The following is a 24,987-nucleotide window of genomic DNA, read 5'->3' as shown; positions in this document are numbered from 1 at the left end:
AATGACTGTGGACTGTATTTTTACTGTAGGCAGTAAAATAGCAAGCATTTACTGAACCATTTTCAATAATTTTCATAGTCTATTTCTCAGAATCCTGGAGCTAGTAAAAGAGTCTCACATGCATCTTGGGCTATGTCCTCACTACAATCAAGTCAATCTTACAACATTCAAAATTTCTCAATATTTTCAATTTTCAAAATATATATTATTAAATATATAAATTGAAAGGCCTTTGTTATTCATGTATTGATAAGATAATGATCAAGTGACAAACTGGATTTATTACAAACAGCATGGATTCAAATTTGACTTGAAACAAAAAAAGAACTTGACCTAATGTAAGGAAAATGCTATTACTCTCTATATAGCATGTACAGGGTTAACTTTTAGTAAGTGCCACCTTCAATACAGTACCCAAGAAAAATGGAGTTGATAAGTTGTTCTCAACTATCATTAGTCTGCATTGGTTGAAGAACTTGAATCTTTATCAAACTACAAAAATATTCCAAAATATGAAGAGAATGTAGAAAAAAGGAAGAAAAATTCCCTTCTGCATGGGAATAAGTCATAAAATGCTCATAGTCATAACCCTTGAATTACAAAAGCTTGTTTCAAATCAAATACTTTTAAAATAATTTATGTACGATTTCTTTTAATCTCTTGTTACTTTGAATTGGGGTAAATATTTTTGTAATCAAAAGTAAAAATTTTCTGCAAAAGTAAATCTTGTCAAAATAATTTAAAGTGCATCATCTTCAGAAAAGATTCATTAAGTATCTTAATCATCTTTTCATATTTAATACATTTTAATATGTACAGTAATATATCTTGTATTAAAATGTGCATTTTCTTTAGGTTTTCTGAGTGATGTCATGAAGTTAAGTCAAAAAAGTTAAATATGTTTTAATTTCATTTCATTTTAAAATTAAACAGTAGCAAACATGTTTTAGAGGGATTCAGGGAGTGTGATCAAGATATAAGGTTGTGCATGCAGCTCTAAGGTCCTCGTTGTCAATCCTGGTGTAGCTTGTATAACTTACCAACTTGTCCTATAATAAATTTATGTTTTTGGTCTCCAGGCTTAAGGACATTGCAACTCTGGTGGAAAAACAGCACAATCTCCTTAAACTAGTCGCACAAAAGATGGAAATAATGTCTGAGGCAGAGGATGAAGATCCAAATGATTTATTCCAGAACAAATTTAGGAAAGAGCAGTTGGAACATAAGAGCAGTAAATGGGATACAGTGCTCAAAGCAGTGAAATCAAAATGTGCCTAATTTGATTACAACTATCCTCATATTTTTTATAAAATAGTTTCCTAGTAGGAAACAAGTTAACACTATGGCATTTTAAGTTGGGATAGAAGTTACCATTGTGGGACAGTAGTACGTCAATGTAGTTTGCAGATTGATTAGCAAGTCCCCTTAATTCCAGTCAAGCTGATTAATAAACAGATACTGAGCTATATAATGCTGGATATTCCCTTCCTCTTGGCTCCCTATAGATGATTGCTCACTGTAATGTTCCAATAGTGGCTAACCATGCCTGGCTGAATCAAAAACGATTTCAGCATAACTACCATAGGTTGTATTCTGTATTAGAGGCTTTTCTCCAGCTGCATGGTATAATATTAATTTAGTTATTACCATATATGAAAATGTTTCCAACAAGGCAATATGTAAAAGGCAATCTTAGTTTCTTAAATATTAACACATATCATAATTAATGCAGTAGTAGCTTTGCTGTTGAATTGAGGCCAACTAAGTCAAATTTATCTCTTTGGAATGTCAAAAAGATTAATATTATAGTTGGCTTCTCAGAGTCAGTACAATCTCATTTACATTAAAAAAATGGTTTTCCTGAAAGTTGGTAATAGGGAATATTGAAGATTGGCCTCTATGCATATTGTAGGGAATAATTATATGAGGGACACTGGGCTAGAAAGCAAGAGACTGTGAGTTCAAGTCCTACCTGAGTCATAAAAGCTGGTTAGGCAACCTTGGGCTAGTCATTCTCTTGCAGCCCAATTCATTTCACAGGGTTGTTTTGGTCAAAATAGGTGTGTTGGATATGTCTACCACCTTGACTTATTTGTAAACATAATAAAGCTTTCAGCTTTATTAAAATATAAGCTTTAATTATCAAATTCATTTATTTATAGCGGGCTATAAATAAATGAATTTGATAATTAAAGCTTTTTAAAAACATTTTTGGCAGATTAAACATTTAATTCATCAACTAATTAAATATTTTTGTTTATATATTTAACAAATACTTAGGATTGGGCAATTGCTTTGTCACATCTAAAATTCTTCAAGATTCTTTCAACTTGCATTTTCTCACAATATTCTTCAAAGGTGGTAGAACTGCCTCTGAAAATTTGAGTCTAGACACATCTAGAAAATGTCAGGTTGGGTGTTGCTGCTTATTTCAATTAATTCTGAGTGTATCAATTTACTGAGAAACACGTCTTGGGTGGCTGGGTGGGTGCACACCCATCTGCACACACAAGTCAGTGTTAACTCCTGATAACTGCCTGGGCTAGTTCCTGCAGTTTTTTGGCATGATTTTGCACAGGGTTTACCATTGCCTCCCCCCTAGGTACATGAGTGGTTCAAGTTACATAGCTGGTTTTGTCCCTAAGGTGGACTAGAACTATGGTGCCTTAACCATCAAACCAAACTTAGTTCTCTTAATACCTCTAGTCCATTTTAAAACAAAACAAATTCATAGGGCTGTGCAAAGTGTTAGAAAGAAATGATTCACAAAGAATGTTGGTATGAGAGAAGAACCATTCCTTATAGCAATAAAGCAACTGCCTATTTTGGAAAGTTTCATGCAGTTGCTTTTTGTGGCTACCTATGTATCTGATTTGCTTTGGTGATGTTCCTAGAGGGAGCATTAATTGTACATTGGAAGGATTTATCTTGTATGATGGTTCACCTCTTGCAGAGTCCTTGTTGCTCTTTGAGCATTACAAGTTTGGTAAAAAAAAAAGTCTGAAATCAAACAACTAAGCTCAGAAAGCATCAAGGGCTCACGGTTCTATTCTGAACTGCAGATATTCTCTTCTCTTGATTCAGCTCTTCCAAATGATGTGCTTGCTTTGAAAGAAAGTGCTTTGCTCATGCTTATGTACTTTAAAAGCACCTTTTTTAGCAATAGCAATAGCATTTAGACTTATATATTTTCTTATACAGTACTCTCTGAGTGATTTACAAACGTCAGCATATTGCCCCCAACAATCTGGGTCCTCATATTACCAATCTCAGAAGGATGGAAGACTGAGTCAACCTTGAGCAGTCGGGATCGAACTCCTGGTGTGTGGGCAAGTTAGCTTGCAATACTGCACTCTAACCACTGTGCCACCATAGCCCATTACTTTTAAATGCTTTGCATGCTAAACCATTGCTTTTGTATCATATGTGAAATTAACTGAGTAAATTATGTAAAAAGATATGTCTCTATCCAGTGGTACATTCATTATGTGTTATAGAAACAGAAATAAACTATAGTAAACATCATATATTAGCTAAAATTTCAAATAACTGCAGATCTAATCAGATATAAATTCCATGAAGTTCAGTGGACTTGTTAAGATAATACAATCTAAATATATGACGAGCATTGTTATCTAGTAATAAAATATTAGAATAAAAATATTAAACTAGGACTTCCGGTTGCAAGGCTTCGGCGGCGGCAGGAATCCACTTCTCTGCGGGTCCCTGCTGCGCTCACCGCTGAGGTACCCCCGATCCAACTGGATTTGGGGGTTGTCGCTGCCCCAAAGGGGCAGCGGCAGAGGAGATCCGGGCAGGGGTCTGGGGATATCGCACCCCCTTTCCCCAGCCAGCTAGACTCCTTTTTCCTGAGGCGGTGGAGCGGCTGTCAGAAATGGCAGCCACAAAGGAATCTTCAACTGGATAAGATTGTGCAGGAGGAAGAACCAGAAGGAGAAGTTTTCTTGGCTGAACCGGGACATTAAGTTACTTTTAAAACACCCTGGAAACCTGACTTTCGGATTGATACATTTGTTTCCAAAAGATTGTTACAGCGGCGAAAGTGCTGAAGGAAAGTTCACTCCCCTTCCTTACGGAGAAGGCAAATGAGCATAGAAAAACCTGCTTCTTTAAGGTAAAAATAAGCTCTTTGTTATAAGTGGGAAGGAGAGGACTAAAAAAAATCTTTAAAAATTTGTTGGAGGAGACGCCTTGAAGATTATAAGACCAGCAACTAACTGTAACACGGCTTTAAAATATATTTGGAATTTTGCCCCAGGAGGAAAAGTTGCAAAGAGAAGAAGAGGAAATAATTTCTGCCTGTTTGGATTGTTTGATAACTTTGACATTTGCAAATTACTTTAAGATTAAAAACATCTGGGTTGTTCTTAAAAATTTATAATGGCACCATCCGTGGATGAACTAAAAATGGAATATGAAAAATTAAAAGAAAGAGAAGAAAATGGCAAGGATTCATTGGGAGCTGTCTTCCACTTTTTAGAAATGGCGGTTTCTACGTACCAGCAAATACTTGAGGAAGAAGAAGAAGGAGAAGAAGAAGAAGAAAAGGAAGAAGCCATTTTTAATGGACAAAAAAGTTCGATTAAGAAAGAAAATAGGAAGAGAGGAAGGAAAAATGAGAATTTAAGATTCAATAAAACAACCAAGAAAAAGAAAAATAAGGTGAAAAAAAGGTACAATGTTAGAAAGCAATTGAAAAGAGAATTACAACAGAGAGGGGAAGCTAAAAAGGTGGAGGGTAGGAGAGGTGGGGGCAAAAAGACCAGACTGGAGAAGAAAGGGAGGGAAAAAGGGGAAAAAAGCCACGGTCTGAAACAAGATTTTTTTTTAGAGATAAAGGATAAAGGATAGTGTATAATTAAAGAAAGATTCTGCAAGAGTACATAAGATAGTATTGTAGTATTTGCATTTGAAATAGTCTATTGGAATATTATAAGACTTAACAAAATATTAAAATATTAAAATGTTTAATAATGATAGATTTCAATATTTAATAAAATATTAAAGAGAATGTGTAAATGATTAATGCTTAGTTATACTATTAATTAGAATTAGAACTAGAATGGAAATTATATACTTAACTATATTATAAGTTTATTATTCTTTTATTTTAAAATGCAACGTAGAATGTACTAAGCAGAATCAGGATGGAAATTATGTATTATTTTAAGTGTTACTTTAGGGAAAGGCGTCACACCTTAAAAGTGATTACAGGGGAAATTTTTTGCTAAAGAGAAGAGATAATAGATGATTGGAAAAGAACGGACAAAAGATACAAACATAATGATTTTGAAATAAGATGAAATAAACAAAATATAATATAATCTAACCACTGTGCCACCATAGCCCATTACTTTTAAATGCTTTGCATGCTAAACCATTGCTTTTGTATCATATGTGAAATTAACTGAGTAAATTATGTAAAAAGATATGTCTCTATCCAGTGGTACATTTATTATGTGTTATAGAAACAGAAATAAACTATAGTAAACATCATATATTAGCTAAAATTTCAAATAACTGCAGATCTAATCAGATATAAATTCCATAAAGTTCAGTGGACTTGTTAAGATAATACAATCTAAATATATGATGAGCATTGTTATCTAGTAATAAAATATTAGAATAAAAATATTAAACTATTGTATTGAAGAAGTACAAACTAATGCTTCCTTTAGTTTTAACCCAAGGCTGACTTTGTTGATATATTATTCAACAGATAAAATAATGTTACAATTTGTGCAGATGTAAAGAACAATAAAGATATTGTAATCATTTTCCTGTTTCAGTAAAACTCCTAATAAACCTGCTTATTTCTATACCATCCAGTTGTCTTTTTTCTAAAACATAATGTAATAAATTTTACGCATTTTATTGTGTCTTCTAGTAATGACTGTGAGTTTTAAAATCTAAACATTATTTTATCCATCCAGTAAATTTCTGCTTTCTTTAAAAGTGTAAGGAGATTACTATTCCACTTGAGGAAGCCACAGAGGATTTAGTCATTTGAAAATATCCAATCTTCCTGCTTCTGTAGAACTTAGTACACAAACAATTCTAGTCTATTTTCTGAGTTAGAATCTGCCTAATGTCCCCCAATTTCCACAGTTATCTAGCACTTTCCACGTGTGTTGAGAATAGAGTTTCTAGAATTGCCAGTTATCATCAAACAAGTCACAGTTCCATTTACAAAGAATGTTGTTTTATTTGCAGATGTTTTTTGGTTTTCAGGCTGAGCCACCTTTCCCAGTCTGCAGCTGTCCAGATGCACTGGGACCAAAATTCCCAGAACACTTATATAGAGCAGATTGATCTTATCAGGCTTATATGCAAGCTGATACAAAGAAATGGCCACTTTTTGAGATGCACATGCCATTATTTTCAATATTATTGCATTGCATAGAGCAAAATTGCTAGGATTTAACAGCAAACCATCACATGTAGATATGGAATATATCACACCCATGTATCTATTGCCTCTGATGAAAATATTTTGTGGGGATGGAAATATTTCCCCCCCCTTTTTTTAGCCTAGTAATTTTGTGTTAATTCCTCTTAAATGACTTGTGTCAACTTTTTTAAAATGTATTTTTGCGGCTATGACTATAGCAAAAAAATATTGGCAGTGTTGTAGTCTATCATAACACTAGATGGCAGTGAATGCTAGTATTTCCTATGAACCATTTAATTGGCTGTTAAAGGATTTGGTAGAAGAATTTTACAGCATATATTCTAAATCAAATGTGTTAAAGAGTATTTAAGAACTAGGTTAATAGAAGTTAATAGAAGAGATTGAAGAATATGGGCAAGTGGCAGGATTGAAAATAAATAAAGATAAAATGAAGATATTAGTGAAAAATATGGCTGAACAATAAAAGATAGAATTGATAGATTGAATACCCAGATCACAAAAAAGGTTAAATATTTAGGAAAACAACTAACAGCAAGGTGTGGAACCTTAAAGGAAGACAACCAGTGATGGTATTCAGCCGGTTCGCACTGGATCGGGTGAACTGGTAGCAAGGATTTGGCGTGGGTCACCGAACCAGTAGTAAGTTCTGGCTAGCCATGCCCCCGACTCGGTTGCCCTCCCGCCCAATGCTCGCTTCACCCCACCCACCTGACATTCGCCTAAGGTATTTTTTTCCCTCCTGACAATCAGCTGTGCATACAATCAACTGTGCCGGGATTCCCCTTGCTGAGGTCCAGGAAGGCAAAAAATGGCTCAGCCCCCGCCTCCATTTTTTGCCTTCCTGAGCCTCAGAGGAACCTTATGGGAGCAAAAATGCCCCCCCCCGAGGCTCTTCTGAGACCAGGAAGGTCCCAAAATGGAGCATGGAGGGGTGCTGCTTGCCCCTCCCATGCTCTGTTTTTTTTCTTCCTGAGCCTTACAGGAGCCTTATGGGAGCAAAAACGGCCCCCAGAAGCTGTTCTGAGGCCCAGAAGGCCCCAAAAATGGGTAGGAAAGTGGCTGCAAAAAAGCAAAAAAAAAAAAAAAAAAAAGCCAGGTCCACCCAGTCACATGGCCATGCCCACCAAGTCATGCCCACAGAACCGGTAGTAAAAAATTTTGAACCCAGCACTGAAGACAACAATTATATATTAAAACAACAGATTGCAACAGACTTTAAAAAAATGGGAAAACTTACAATTGTCCCTAATAGAAAGAATATTGACAATTAAGATATTAAGAATATCAACAATTAAGATATTAATTGTCAATTAATTAATTGATAAATAAGATATTAATATTACCAAGAATGTTATATTTGTTTCAGACAATTCCAATTAAATTAGGTAAAGAATATTTTGAGGATTTAAATAAAATAATTTTGAAATATATTTGGCAGGGAAAGAAGGCAAGAATTAAATTAAAATTGTTACAGGATGCTAGAATAAGAGGAGGCTTTGGCCTACCCAATTGGGAATTATATTACCAGGCAATAACATTGATATGAAAGAATGGATTGTATTAAGAAACACTAGATTGTTGATATTGAAAGGTCATGATCTGTTATTGGGATGGCATGCCTTTTTATGGTATAAGGAAAGTAAAACACATGGGTATTTTAGAAGATATTATATTCGAGATGCATTACTGACAGTATGGGAGAAAATAAGAAAACAACATTATTTGAAAATGCCAGTCTGGTTATCAACCATTGAAGCTTTTGCTTATCCAATTGTTTTTAAAATAGAACATATAGTTAGATATGGAGAAATATTAAATGAAAAGGATGAACGCAGAACAAAAGAAGAATTAGAGGTGCAAGAAATAGAGATGAATTGGTACTCATGTGCAAATACATTCTAGATATGTTAAAGATAGTAATACAGAAGGGTTTTATAATGAATGTACTGAATTGGATGAAATTTTAACAGGTACTGATAAGAGGTTGATTAAAAAATTGTATGGTTATCTACTTGGGGTGAAGCTAGAAGAAGAACAAGTTGAAGCAATGATTGTCTGGGGGAAAATTTTTGGATATAGGATAGACTTAGAAAAATGGCAGAAATTATGGACTAGAAATTATAAAATAACGATGTCAACAGCATAAAAAGAGAATTTGTATAAGATGTTTTATAGGTGGCATTTACCCCTAGAAAGAATAGCAAGGATGTTCAAGAACAAATTGGAGAAATGTTGGAAATGTCATCAGATACCTTGATCGTATTACCATATGTGGTGGACATGTATGAAAGCCAAAAGATACTGGACTAAAATTCATACATGGTTGGAAAAAATGACAAAACAGCATATAGACTTGAAACTAGAGATATTTTTATTGGGTATCTTGCCTGAAGGATAAGTAAAGAATTGATAGTAAAGAATTGACATATTTGATTGTTTATATTTTGACAGCAGCTAGAATTGTATTTGCACAAAATTGGAAAAATGAAAAAGCTCCAACAGAGGAGGAAGTGATAAAGAAAATAATGGAATATGCAGAAATGAGTAGATTGACATTTGCTACTAGAGAGCAAGAAGAAAAAGAATATTATAAAATATGGGATTTATTTTATCAATGGTTAGATAAGAAATTAGAGAAATATAACGTAATATAATATAAATATAACATAAGAGTTAAGATAGAATAATGTAATGATATGCTATAAGTGATTACTATGGAAAAGATTATAATATGATATTCTATGTTTGATTATTTGGAAATGAATGATACCATAAATTAGGCTTTAAAATAGTTGATTTTTGGCTCGAAAAAGATGAGATGAATTTATAATTACAGTCTGATAATGATCTGATAATAATATGATGCCAAGCGGATAGTAGTTATATACAATATAAATTGTAATATAAAAACAGGATGGAATGACTGTTGATATTGTGCACAAGAGATATGTACCAACCGACACACTGTATAATGGAAAGAAGATTTTACTTAATGTTGTATGTTTTGTGTTTATGTTTGTTGTTTAAAATAAAAAAAAATAAAAATAAAAGACTAGATTAGGGACAGATTATCCTGCAAAATATGTAGTCACTAAAGCTGGCAGCTGTTGCTGGGACATAATTACTCAATTTAAGAAAAATAGTACAAATGATCTCTTATTTAGAATAGAATAGAATAGAATAGAATAGAATAGAATAGAATAGAATAGAATAGAATAAGAATAGGAGTAGAATAGAATAGAATAGAATAGAGTAGAGTAGAGTAGAGTAGAGTAGAGTAGAGTAGAGTAGAGTAGAGTAGAGTAGAGTAGAGTAGAGTAGAATAGAATAGTATAACAGAGTTGGAAGGGACCTTGGAGGTCTTCTAGTCCAGCCCCCTGCCTAGGCAGGAAACCCTACACCACTTCAGACCAACGGTTATCCAACATCTTTTTAAAAACTTCCAATGTTGGATCATTCACAACTTCTGGAGGCAAGTTGTTCCACTGATTAATTGTTCTATTTTTTTGGTGGTGGTTTCAGTGGTGGGATTCAATTTTTTTTTTTCCTGCCGGTTCTGTGAGTGTGGCAGGGGAAGGATACTATAAAATCTCAGAGGTGGTATTTGCCGGTTCTCTGAACTACTCAAAATTTCCATTACCAGTTCTCAAGAACTGGTCAGAACCTGCTGAATACCACCTCTGGGTGGTTTCATTTAATATTCTTTTCCTTTCCTTTTTCTTTAGCAAATAGGTTTAGTAACATTTTAATGCTTTTGTGTTGTGCTCAGTTAATACCTTTCTACATCTGGAAGCTGGGAAAATGAATCTGCAGCCTTCCCCATTTCTATAGCTAAAGTTAATTTCTGAGCTTGTTTGTAAAAGCTTCATGAGCTTGGATTTGGCTAGCAGAAAACAGTGATTAACTGGGTAGTGTTAGTGATTTGCCAAAGTTTCAAGTAGTTTTATTGTATTTATTATGAGCTAGATATACAGAAAATTCATAGTCGGTAAAAACACAATTGTTTTCTACAGATAAGTGTGAACACCGTAATAACCATTGTGCACTGGCTGACTTCTTAATGTTAGTATGCTTAAAGGAATGAGCCAGCAACATTATTTTGGCTAGCTGGAAAATACTTATTAAAGTAGACTTATATTCTAAGGTAATAAACCTAAATCTTGTCTTAGAGATATTGTGTAATTGGGTGTTAATCTCTTTGTTTCTTTGTGTTATATCCTGCTTGTTTTTTGGGAGGTCCAGTCACCATTCATAGCTGTCCTTCCACTCTATTGTTTCCCCTACAATAACTCTGCAGTAAGTTGGGATAGGAGAGTATGATTGGCCCAAGGCCAGCCAGTGTGACAGACAGAAAGACACATGAAAAGTATTGGAACTTCCAAAATTGCTGAATAACACAGAGACAAGTCTAAATAAATTTAATTAATTAAGAGCAAGCTCAGCAAAACTCAGGAGTAAACAACCATTACAGGCTGTGTGTTGCCCCCTAGCAACTATTTTGCACCACTTTCAGCCCCTCTTTGCAATATTATGCTACCAATATTCAATGGGAAATCAGAAATTTTCAGTGGCAGTTTTTATAAACTACATACAGGATGCATTGCACAGTGACTATCAGTATGCTTGATAGATTGATGGGATGTGGACAACTATATGTGTGTGTGTGTGTGTGTGTGTGTGTGTGTGTGTGTCTGTCTGTCTGTCTGTCTGTCTGTCTATCTATCTATCAGCACACACACACACACATATGGTGGAGATGTTAACTTTTCTAGAGTAGTGTGAGCATGTTTGGATAAAACTTGTGCTTGCGATATGTAGGTCAAAATGGACCAAATTGATGAATACAGAGCTTAATATTAGTAAGGAATGAACATTCCATGGATATGACCAAAGGTTGACACCTGGTTTATTCCTTTGCTATTACAAAAATAATTATCTGGCTGTCTCAATTAGTCAAAGTCTTGTTGGATGGCAAAAGTAAAAAATGTTTGGTATCAGCCATAGAGTATGTAATATTGTGTCCCAGAATGGAAGCAGACCACTGCATAAATTAACAAATGAAAGAAATGAAAGAAAAAGCAACATATATCTGTGAAACTAAGAGAAAGGGCAGGAATATAACTTATCTTAATTAAAGTTTGCATCTTATCAAATACTGGAAAGAATATATAGGTTTACTGTAATTATGAAAGAAAAAACATCTCAGGAAGTACTAAAGCTATGCTTGAGTTTGAAAATGGAATGTATAGGTTGGTGATTCAGGGATTTGTGGAATAATATGAAAAATTCTGGATGTAGACAATCTGGGGGAAGAAATTCTATTAGATGAAAAGAAATAATAATGGAGGAATGATTTGATAGTGGAAAACTGGTAAGGCCATTTGGAGACTTAAGAATAAATATCAATGGTGGCTGGAAAGTATAGTCTGCCTAGAGTACATGGTTTCAGCAAACAGATATTTACATGGTAACTGAATGAATATCAATATAAAAACATGATTGTTTATAAGGAAAGATTGAGAAAATTAGTGAATATACCAAAAGATTGAAATATGGAATACACCATTATTTGGTGTGTGTGTGTGTGTGTGTGTGTGTGTGCAGAATTAAATTTTTAAAACACGTTTTAAAATACAGCTACCATAGAGTAATGCGGGACATAAAGAAATATAAATTTATATAACATTACTATTGTGTAATGTTAATTTTTTCTTTAAAAAGCACTGTATATTAAAAGGGCTATATAATGAAGTAAGTAAGGAAAATATGTATTAAACTCAGGAAACAAATGAAAAAAACCCATTAAAACCTCCATAAAAGAAATAAAACAAAAATATCACTTCATCTAACACTGCTGTTTATATCATTTTCCTGTGTTCTTATGATGATTCTTTCTCTGAACAATTTGTTAAATGTAGACCATACAGCAGGGGTTTAGTTTACTTTATTTCATTGCACCTCGTACAATGAAATTAAATGGCATCTTCAGTGTGTATTATAACTATAAAAATAAAACACAAATACACATTCTTCATATTCTATACAATTGAATTGAAAACCCCTGATATTGCATTAATATTAAAGAAACAATAAGACAGGGATGGTAGGCACGTTGGTCGCTTATGCACGCCCCCTACAGACCTCTTAGGAAAGGGGTAAGGTCAATAGTAGAAAGTCTAAGGTTAAAGTTTTGGGGGTTTGGCAGATGAGAGTCAGGTAGAGTATTCCAGACATTGATCACTCTGTTGCTGAAGTTGTATTTCCTGCAACCAAGTTTGGTGCGGTTAACCTTGAGTTTGTATCTATTGTTTGCTATGTCCAATGTATGTGGCCGGGCATGATGCACAAACCCAAACTATGGTTAAGATACATCGATGACACATTTGTGATTTGGCCCCATGGAAAAGAAAACCTAAACAATTTCCTAACACACCTAAACAGCACCCCCCCCAAAATCAAGTTCACCATGGAAACGGAAACAAACAAACAACTACCATTTTAATCTACAAAAAAACAGATGGCACACTAGGACACACCATATACCAGAGGAAAACACACACCAACTGCTACCTCAACGCCCAATCCCACCACCACCCAGCACAGATAAACTCCGTGGCCAAAACACTAATTGCCAGAACCAAACGCCTGGCAGACAAGACACACATAAAGACTGAACTATGCACCCTGACTAAAGTACTGACAGCTAACAGCTTCCACAAAAGCAAAATCACCGGCTTGATCCACAAAAACACACTGAGACATAATGGAGACCTAGAAGATGAACAGACCTATGGAACAGCTGTCCTGCCCTACATAAGAGGTACTACAGACAAAATCAGCAAGATACTACACAGGCATCACATCAAGACTGCCTTCAAAACAGATAGAAAAATAGCAGCCATCCTAAGAAACCCCAAAGATAAAATTGACCTGGAAAACCAAGGCATATATGAAGTCCTCTGTGCATCATGTCCTGCCACATACATTGGACAGACCAATAGAAGAATAAGTACCGGCCTGGATGAACACAAAAATGCAGTAAAAAAGCTGGAAACACACTTCCTCACTACTCCAACACATGAAAGCAACAGGTCATAGCATCGACTTCAATGGCACCAAAACCCTAGCCACTATAGAAAACCCCAGCTACAGAATTATCAGAGAAGCCATAGAGATTGAAAAAAGACCTGAAAGCATGAATAGAAGAGATGATTCCACCAGAATGTCAATTATTTGAAAGCCTGCACTCACAAACAAAAAATCTCCACACCACAAGCCAGGCAAACACCTGGGCACAAACAGATCCCCCCTGATACCTCCAGCTCAAACACACCCCAACCAGGCACCCAGATGAAACCTAGCTTCCTAATAAATGATAGCCGTCCATTTACTTGGAGCCAAGCCACACTAAAAGCCTCCAATACAGGAAACACAATGTTGCCAGCCAATCAAGACAAAAAAAGCCACAAAACAGACAGAAGATATTAGAAACACCAATCAAGCAGAGCACAGCAAACTCCAAGACCAATAAACACAGACCAAGACTCCCAACCAATCAGGATGAAGAAAAAACCATTCTGGCACAGCAGTAGGCCATCTCCAAATTTAAAACAGGAACGGCTGTGAAAGTCTGACTCACAGACGAACACAATACAGAAGACTGATGATGGCAGATGAGATTCTGCCGAAACTTTGCTACAACTTTAAAAGCACAACTATAATCACGTGGGAACAAAACCGAATACCATACATGTAAGTACCCGTGAAAACTTAAAACAAAAATATATATATATATATATATATATATATATATATATATATATATATATATATATATATATATATATATATATATTCATCGAAACGTTGATTCTGAGGTTCTCGCGGGTATTTGTATGTGGATCTTTTGGTTATTCAGGTTTTCTCCCGCGTAAAATTGGAAGTATCTAGGCAACGTTTCGATGAAGTCTCATTCATCATCTTCAGGCTTGTGTCTTCGGCTCTGTGCTTCTCAGAGTAATGTGAGCTTGCAGCTGCTTCTTCCTTTTAACTGCTAGTGGGGCTGTGACTTGATTGGGTGGGGGCTTGGCTGTGTTCTGATTGGGTGGGGGGTGTTCTCATTGGTTGGGGGTTTGGCTGTGTTCTGATTGTTTGGGGGGGTTGGCTGTGTTCTGATTGGCTGGGGGTGTGTTCTGTTCAGGTGGGGGCTTGGTTGTGCTCAGGTTAGTCTTAGTTGCTGGGGGATTTGAGCTGGTGAGCTGTGATCCTGCTGTTTGGCTTCACGTTCGTGGTCGTGCCGCATCTTCATAGTGGGCGTCAGTTCGCTTCATGTATGGGTCGGAGGGGTTTGAAGTGGGTAGTGATGCAGCTGCGGTGTGGCTTCTGCTCCGTGGTCGTGTCTCAGCTTCTGCTTTCTACGTGGAAGTGTGGTGGTAGCATCTTGTGTGGCCCTCATGGGTGTGGGTCTGGTGTCATTCTTCATGTTAGGTACTCGTCTGTTCATGAGGGCGGGTTTCCAAATGGCTGGTAGGAGATAAACAAGATGACACCTCCTGCCTACCAGCACTATACAGAAGCCTGATGATGGCAGATGAGATTCTGCCGAAACATTGCTACAACTTTAAAAGCACAACTACAATGACGTGGGAAAATACCCGAACAAAGCTGAATGCCATACATGTAAGTACCCGCGAAAACTTGAGAAAACAAACATACATATATATATATATATATATATATATATATATATATATATATATATATATATATATATATATATATAATAACATAATTAAATATAACATTATACAATAGAATTCAATATAGTTGTCAAACTGGTGTCAAACTGGCGGCCCGCAGGCCAGATATATGACACATAAGCCATGCCCACCCCAGCTCCGCAAAGGCAAAAAACATCATGATATGTCACATGATAACCATGTGACACAATCGAATTTGATACCTGTACCATACAGGGACATGTTGTCTGGTCTTGGCTCTCATTCAGTACAATTAAATTCAAAAGCTGATGTTCACAACTTTACGCATGTAGATTTTGGAATACAAACATTTTTGCATAAGTACATAATCACAACTTTTTGCAATAATTTCTTCATAAGTTGAAAGGCCAAGTTCTTCATGAATTGAAAGATCCCAGGTTTTTGGCATATATATACATGTTATATATATAATATGACATCTTTAACCCTGAATCATTTTCCAAGAATCTGATTCACCACACTGATAATAACTAACCAATAATAATTACTAATGAACACGCCCATAACACATGTGCCAAAGTTTCTTCAAATTTATTACTTTCCAGCATAGAAAGGATGAGAAGCAACTTTTAAAAAACATTTGTAGAGAGGTCCAATAGATCCTAAAGAGGGATTTTCTGAACTAAATAACTTTTTAAGCCTTAAGAATGACTCCCGGGAGAAAAATGTACATAGAAGAAAAGGAAAGAAAAGTGAAAGAAATTAGAGTAAAACATAATGACTGCAAAAAATACAGGTTCTGGGGGAAAGAAACAGAGATAGAACAATTTTCCTCGATATGAATAAAAAGTGGATATAAGGAAAAAGGATATGGAAGCTCCTGGGAACAGACCAGATTGAATAAACTTACTTTAAAATCTATAAGTTGCATTAATAGGAATTAAGAAAAATTACAATTGATAGAATACAAAAGGAAAGATCTTCTTAATGACACACAGAAAAAGAATGAGGATGAGAAAAAAGTTACTGCATATTGTAGATAAGTATTGTCAAAAAAGGAGACAAAATTCAATATTAAAAAATACAGTTATTTTTTATTCAGAAATAAATCTCCTTGAATTTATTTGTTTTATATCCTACCTTCATTTTGTACAACTTAAAATGGCATTAGGTTCCACCAATTTTCCCCTCATCAACTTTGTGATAAAGATTGGGATGAGGGTCGCAGGATGGCCCAAAGTCACCTGGCTAGATCACTGGGTCTTCTCAAACAATAATTTTTAAAAATATCCTCAGTGTCTTTTAGATCAGCAACTTTAGGATGTTTGGACTTCAGCTGGGGAATTCTGGCTCCAAACATTTTAAAGTTGCTAAGGTTGATAAATGGTGATCTAAATATAGAGAAAGCAGAGGTCTTAAATTCAATCATCACAAGAACCACACAATTCATACAATGATACAAAATGTTTTTAATAAAATTAGAATGTTTTCTAGTTTGTCCATAATGAAAATTATCACAGTATGCTATGAAACATAAATTTATAAAATAAAAATGTTTTGCTAGAGTTAAAACTATATTTTGCGAGTTTAACACTGCCACAGATCACGGCATTTTGTATTTCCCAAAGCAATGTTATATCATGTGTCTGCTATAGAATAATAATAATAATACAAAAACCCTGAAAATTAATCATCTGACACTTGTCAGGGTTTATCTCCTTAGAAAAGGCCATTCTGCATGAAAGTGTTTTTCAATTTTGCCAAAAAGTAAAAATGATATTGACAGTTCTCAAAGGAAAAAAAAAGTCATGTTTTATCTTTAACTTTTCATAAGAGGCTATAATTCCCACTGAATTAGCTAAATTTTAAATCACTTTTATCCAAAAGTGAGATACAAATTAATTAAATATATTCCATTATGTAGGAGGAAAAGCAATTTCTCTTTTGAATTAAATCTTTGCAAAATAGTGGAAACAAATCTCTCCAGCCATTCTCCATGCTTCAAGACTGGAATGTGCTGTTCCACCTCAATGTTGGTTGATTGTAATCATTAAATTTATGAATGAAAAATATATTAATATAATATTATATTTTTTTCATTAAAAATAGCAAATCTAACCCCTTCCTAAAACTGTCAAGTTGATCTGAAATATCACATCCAGAATAAAAGGTGCAGGAATTATTTTGTGCAATAACTTTGTTTTAATTTTAATTTAATTTTTAATTTGATTTAAGAATAAAATCTCTCTACTGATTTTATTCTTAAAATTAAAATGAAGTATGAATTTTAAGTAGTTCTGTAGAATTATTTGTAGTTTTATGAATAGAAATAAGCATAGAGGCTACGTCATTGAAATTTTTTGCTTAGACGTATATATTCATGACATATGTCAAATGGACCAACCACTTACAAAATTCTGCCTTTTAATCCCATTGACTAACAGATAAAAGTGAATTCTATACTTGGGTCTTCCAAATGATTTCTACTCGTATGCCAAGTCAGGACATCATGGTTGATGCTGGTAACAACAACACGATCTTCTGTTTTTTCCTTCTAAGTCCTTTTTTCTCTGCTCACAAATATAATTTACTGTTGACCCATTGGCTAGCTGTTTCACCATATTAATATGGTGAGTCTTTTCTCCAGAAGTAATAAAGTTTGATATCATTTGATAGATAGCAACTAGGCACTACATAGCACCGAGACTTAAAAAAAAAATCTGCAAATTATAGTTACAGTTGAGCAAGATCTATTATTTATGTCTGTTCAGCTACTTTTCTAACCACCCTTTAAAGATTGACAAAAGTGTCATGTTATCTTTTACTTCAGACAGTAAATATTTCTGCAAAATTTGAGATTTTTAATTTTGTTGTAAAAGAAATGATAATGCTATTCATAATTAACAGCTTGGACTGGCTTAGAAAGCTTCTGGATAATATGTAGATTAATGTGTGGTTAGAAAATAAACCAGCTTTTCTTCCCTACCACAATTACTATTGGAATCCATGGAATCATGGGGCTGGAAAGGACTTCTAGTCCAACCCCTTGCCCAAGGCAGGAATCCTTATCCAAGACAAATGGTTGTCCATTTTTTTTTCTTGAAAACCTCCAGCAATGGAACACTCACAACTCTAGGAGGCAAGCATTGATTTATTTTTCTCAGGTTCAGGAAATTCCTCCTTATTTCCAGGTTGAATTTCCCTCTGACCAACTTCTACCTATTGCTTCTTGTCTTGCCCTCAGGTGCTATGGAAAATGAATTCACCTCCTCTTCCCTGTGGAAGCCCTTGGAAGACTGCTATCGGGTCTTCCCTAAGTCTTCCCTTCGTTAGGCTAAACATATCAAGATCCCTTAGCTGTTCATAATACAATTCAGCTAGACCCCTTATCATCTTTGTTGTTCTTCTCTGAATTTTTCTAGGGCTTCAGCATCTTTTTTTGTATCATGGTGGCCAGAACTGGATGCAGTATTTCAAATGTGGCCTCACTGTTGCAGTATAGCATGGTATTATTACTGTGACCACTAATAGGTATTGAATTCTTCCCTTTAATTGTTCCTTAGCACTTCTAATAAATGCTGCCCCTACCCAAGACCCTGTCCATTGTTCTCTTTCAATTTAATGGAAAAGTTTAGTTTTATTTTTGCTGTGTATTGTAATCTACAAAGAAGAAAGTTCCTATAGAAAAGAAAACTTGGTGAAATTCTCAGGGGAAGGTTGTAAGTTAGCTTCTGTATTTCAATTAAGTTTCAAGGAAGACATGAGGGTTTATCAAATTGGGAAGCAGTGTCTAGAACGGAGAATGCAGGGAGATGGAGTGAAATTGACAACAAAAATGTTATTAACAATCTCTGCCAGCTCTTATCAATAAAATCTACTTATCTTTCCTACTTGCAAAGAAACTTGACAGGTGTTCCAAAGCATCCTGCAAATGAAATGGAGAAACAGCTACCATTTTTGACAAACAAGGCAGTCAGTCTCTGGGAATTTGAAAGGAAGTATTGTTGCTCGGTATTATTGTTCAGTGCTTAGAGAATCTAATCAGGCTTGTTCTGTGTCATTCCTGGTTGATTCTATGGTTCCTGTTGGTGCTTTGTGCAGGTTTGAGCCTGCAATCTAGGTACCTGCTGTGTTCAGTTCAGGAACATATGGCTAGAAATGGGGATGGGGGATACTTCCAAAAGGGCCAGCTGTATGAATCTTCCTCCCATCCCGTATAGAAAGAATGATTCATAGAAGCACGTACTCATGTGGTTCAGACTCTTAAGTGCTTTCCTGAATCTGGGCCATAGATAATGAAATCAGTCTTTGGAAGGGGAAATTGGGTGGAGGAGATAATGAGGTGCAGGTGTCTAATCACTTGGTGCCTGAGCTGGAAACAAGCAAGGAGGCTGCTTGCTTTGATCTCTAAAAGGATAAACAAAAATGTTGCTAATAACTATCAAGAAGGTATGAGTGAGAGAAGTCCAACCAGGCAGAGCCCAAACCATCTCACAGGATTTCTATTATGGGAAAAATGGTAAGAGGAACGTGCATTAGATATGTTTGCTGCCTTGAGTTATTTATAAAAATAATAAAGGCAAGATAGAAATTAAAATAAATAGGCACTGTGAATCATGGTTTCACTCTTCCAGAGTTGTAAAACCACCATCCAAATACATTTCAGATGAAATAAAAACATGAACATTGATTTTTGCTTTTCTATTTTTTCAACTTTTTGTTCTCGTATGACAATTGGATTATAAAAAATAAGTAAATCTTTCACTTTAGGTTCACTTCATGTGGATTGAAATCTTGATCTAATACACAATTTCAGTACAATTCTGTGTTATTTATTTAATACTAACTCCCACTAAGCTCAATCATCCTTACTTCCAGAAGCCTTTTTGCCAATAGCTGGATTGCTTTTCCTCTTACTTGAACAAATCCAGATCAGTTCATAAAATATGCAGTTAATGATGCAATAAAATTGTAATGCAGATATACTATTTTGGTGCCCTCCCAAGCCATTTCATTTTATAAGTATATTGTGAGAGACCATTGTGAACAAAATAGCAAAAATTCTATCACCGTGTGTAGCTCAAATCTTGGATCATGTAATTGAAGAGATGAATCTCTAATTATATCTGTAGCAGAAAAACACTCTTAACTCACCTTAAACTCTTAACTACAGCATATGAATACAGGATAAATATTATATGTTCATTTGAAACTTATCCTAGAGGATTGTATGAGAGATAGTGTAGGAGATGACCAGACTGAGCCTGAAGGAGAGGTCAAACATGGCATCAGTCTTGAGTCCCTTTGGTCAAGGTTCAGTCCACCTTAAATTATGTTAATTCTTATCTACCACCAATTTGCTTTGACTGTTGCTAGTTCAGATTCTTGTAGAAAGCTTAAGCTTGCAATAAACCTATATATTCATTTGACCTGCCTGGACTCCTGATTTTCTGTGCTTGAGATATAGCTCCTTCTTATATGTGGGTTTGTTTATTTTTACAAAATAATGTTTATTGTATAGAATTGAACTGGAAAACATACTATTGTGGCTGACAAGTGGTTCCTTTTTTGGACCCATCAACAATTTCTGAAATTTGAACAGTTTCTGGGTTTTTGTGTAGTGAAACATCTTTCATTTAGTACAACCTCCCCAAACTCAAAATAATCTTCACCATAATGTAGAAACACTAACTATTCAAACCTGCTTTCTAATAATACTGGCTTTCATGATTTAGTAATGTTATTGCATGATCAGACTATCCAGATTGTTCTCAATTTTCAGGCACCACCACATTTTTTTTAATGTGACTTCTAACTACATAAGGTTATACACCCCAGCCCTGTGCTGAAACCAATGAAAAATTAAAATTGAAATTGAAATTAAAAATTTCAAATCCATTCCGTATATATAAGTATGTAAGCTCCAAAGTGGAATGATCAATATCTCTTTCTACTGCTACCATATTTCTGCAGATATTCCATAAATTCTTACTACCTTGTAGTTTGGAAATAACTGCTGATTTAATTTTACGTTCTCATACTAAAAGCTCTTATATGTAGGGAATGTATATAGGATAATGATATTTGCTGTACAGTATTCAATATATATTGAACTACCATTTGTTTGTTTGATGTTCTTCAGATCAGTTTCTGTCCATTCAATGATGTCCTTTAACACAGGGGTCTCCAACCTTGGCAACTTTAAGACTTGTGGACTTCAACTTCCAGAATTCCTCAGCCAGCTTTGCTGGCTGAGGAATTCTGGGAGTTGAAGTCCACAAGTCTTAAAGTTGCCAAGGTTGGAGACCCCTGCTTTAACACATCAGTCTGAGATTGGATCCATTGGAGTTTGGACAACCTGTGGAAGAGCTTCTTTGATTTTCTAGGATTTTCTAGGAAAGACATCTTTGATGTCTTTACAGATGTTGTAATACCTGTTTCTTTTAACAGCCCTCTAACTTAACTCTGTTCCTTCCTGAGATCGTTCTCTTTTTGTTTTGTTTTTACCATCTCTTTTATTCTCCAATTTCCAGTGTTTGTTCTGACATCCATAATTGTTTCATCTGTTTCTTGGATTTTGACAAATCTTTTTCACATTCATCCTTAACCATTTCTTTGATTTCATTCTACATTTTTCTAGATCCTTATCAATGAGGTTCAGGGCTTCAAAGCAATTTTTGAAAATGGTGCATACATATATGTCAAGATAATATCTTAAACACCAGTTGGCTTTCTTCTTTCTCCATATAGCATGGATGACAGTTTACATATGGGCAGTTTGCGATCACTTCCATAGTCAGAACCCTGGCTACAGTTTGCTAATATAACTAAGCTTTTCTACCTCCTTCTAACCAATAATATATTAGATTTCTGCAAGTTCTACCTGATGATGGCCACAGAGAATTGTTTTGGTTTTTGGAAAGTAAGTAACAATGAAGAAACTATTAAATTTGTCAAAATTGGTAATCAAGAATCAACATCTTAGCAGAGGCAGAGCCTTTCATAAAAACACTAAGCCAGCCAAACTCACTTTCTAATCCTTTTAGGAAATGTTCAGTTTAACTACTTTATGAATATTAAAGACTTTCAAAACAGAAAATGTAATTTGGCATCTGGTAGGTTTTATGTTTCTCAGATTTAAAAAAAAATTAAACAGAGCCTTAAGAATCTAAATAATATACAATTGGTGAAAAGGAAAAAAAAAGGAATGTGTTGATTTTAAAAAAAATAAGTGAATTGGGACACCATAGAGATTTGGAATATTGGTTATGTTTTCTGTAAGATTTGAAAAAGTCAGAATTAAATAATATATTAATAGGAAATGACTAAACTGGAAATAAACCCGTGTAAGGAACTGAGACTTGATGAAGATTGCAAATGGACACTATAGAGTACTAAAGGACCAGGCAGAAAAGAATTAAAATGATAAAGCTGGCTATACATTTTTCTAATCTTAAAGTGTTTTTTGAAAAATGGACTGATACATTAATAACTAATAACTTGAAATGCATACAGATTTCAAGGATAAAGTTTTAGAAGATGATAAGAGAAACTTTTTTTCATCTGACATAGACATTATAGATTTTGAAGGCATGGAAGACAACGAACTTGAGTTTAGCAAAATGGGAATATAAAACACAAATCAAGAAAAGAGACTAGATATGGCACAGCTGTGACAAGAAATCCTGGACGATGGCTCTTTATGGGATTTATAAAGTAGGCTGGTGAAAATTTTGAAGGCTCCATTTAAATGCCAAAGAGTGATGAAAGATCAAATCCTGTAATCCATAGAAATGATTTAAAGGTCAAGATTCCGTAGAGCAAAAAGGATGTCAGCCCTCTGGGGCAACCCAGACAGAAAAGGTGATTAGATGAACTTATTCTACTTTATGGTAAAGGGTGCATTAACAGTCTTTTGCAAGTCTAAAAGTACAAATTTTCTATCTTTCTTTTTCTTTTTTCTTCTAGTTTAGCTTCTATTAGTTTTTACTACGTGTAGTAAAAAACTTTACTAAAAATGAATGATGTCCCCATATAAAGTAGTGTACTTTGCTACTTTTGATAACTTGCTGTTATGGAAGGCAGAAGGACTGGCATTGGTGATTGGCAAGTTTGACCTGCCTGATAAAGACCCTCTCATCCCTGGTAGGACTTGGTTGTATCAGGGTTGTAGCTTGCTCAGTATTCTTCCCTAAGAAGCAGGAATACACAATGAAAAACAATGGCACAAATTTAAGCAAACTGCAAAGAAAGAGGATGGCACAGAGATAATGGCATTTATAGCTTGGCCATCCACTTCTATTTGAGCTATTCATTGTCAAGAAAATTAAGTCTGCTTCTATTGTAAAGTATTTAGAAGTCTAACCATCCTTAACACTGAGAGCTGAACTTAGCTCACATTTACTCTGCCAGGCCTAACACGAAAGTTTATTATTCAGTTAGTACAGGACAGCAGAGTTAAAACATATAGTTGCCTGCATTAAAGAAATTAAGAGAACATGAACGGAGCTTGAAGTAATACCTGAGCAAATGATTCGATACCTAGAATCATCCAATGAGTTTCCATATTTATGCAAATTATGCATATCCAAACTAAATCTGTCTAAAAGAGATGATACCGCCGAAACCATCAAAACATCCCCAAACATTGAAACCATTGAAACATCCTCAACCATCGAAACCATTAAAACATCCCTCAACACCATATTAGCATCCCTGGACGCCGTAAAAGAAAGAATAACCAACCTTGAAAAAAAAAGACACAACACAAAAACCTGAACATCAAATAGCCACAAACCACATCTCCACCCAACAACCACAATCCAATCCAAAACCCAATCCACAAATAAACGCAACCCAGACAAATATTGATATCCCAATCCTCATCAGAGAAGCTGTTGAGCGTGAACGGAAACGTCCAAACGCCATCTTATTTGGACTAGAAGACAGCATTGTCAATGATGACATCACAACTGTCCGAAACATCATCAGAGATTACCAAGCATCAACCATCTCCGGCGATGAAATACTTGACATTTCCCGCATTGACCGAGAGCTTAAAAATAGAGACGGCTCTGTGGCCCCACGCTTGTGCAGGATCATTTGCAAAAATGAATCAAGCAAACGTAAACTCATTTACACTATAAACTCACTCGCCAAAACCAACACCAACCACAAAAACCTCCGTTGCCGCCCTGACTTAACCATACAGCAACGTGCCCGCTCCCGTGCACTCCGCATCGAACTCAAAACCCGTCTAGACAATGGAGAGAAGGACCTGTACATTGACTACCATGCTGACTGCATCAAAAGTAAGACACGCAACCCAATACCCAACTTTTACCCTCAACCACTACCCTACCTCAACCACCTACCACCACCCACCATCACCCAAAACTACCCACCACCCACCATCACCCAAGACTAGGCACGCACGCCCCCAACTACCTCAATCCCAACTGCTGCCGGACTTAAATGCAAACTACTCAATGCAAGAAGCCTCGTGAATAAAATACCTGAATTTCTCATCCTCTTAAATATGGCTAACTTCGACATTATATTTGTCTGTGAAACATGGCTCAATGCATCTCTCCCGACTCCATTACCACAGTAAGAGACTATCATGTTTACCGATCAGATCGTGAAAATCGTCGAGGAGGTGGTGTTGCTATATTCTATAAAAAATCCTTACATCTAAAAAATATCCAAGTTACCCAGGAGCTTGCCCTTCCTGAAACCATCATCTGTGAACTATCCTTAAACATCACAATTCGATTCTTACTATGTTACAGAGCACCTGATTATGACATCGAACATATAAACAAGCTAAATACA

General features: G+C 35.3%; 1 protein-coding gene across 1 annotated transcript in view; it reads left to right on the top strand.

Moving 5' to 3' along the window:
• The window catches only part of TRPA1 (transient receptor potential cation channel subfamily A member 1), a 43,805-nt gene extending 40,151 nt beyond the window's left edge, over window positions 1-3,654 (top strand). Inside the window, exon 28 of the mRNA XM_087961838.1 lies at window positions 1,080-3,654. Coding sequence (XP_087817964.1) covers window positions 1,080-1,278 — 199 coding nt within the window. The 3' untranslated portion in view covers window positions 1,279-3,654. The remainder of the gene's footprint in view (window positions 1-1,079) is intronic.
• Window positions 3,655-24,987: the final 21,333 nt, after the last annotated feature.

This window comes from Notechis scutatus, chromosome 3 (genome assembly GCF_049901735.1).
Source record: "Notechis scutatus isolate UNSWTSFEM ecotype Mainland chromosome 3, rNotScu1.2, whole genome shotgun sequence".
In the NCBI taxonomy this organism is placed as follows: domain Eukaryota; kingdom Metazoa; phylum Chordata; class Lepidosauria; order Squamata; family Elapidae; genus Notechis; species Notechis scutatus.
This window is presented reverse-complemented; position numbering and strand designations above follow the sequence as displayed.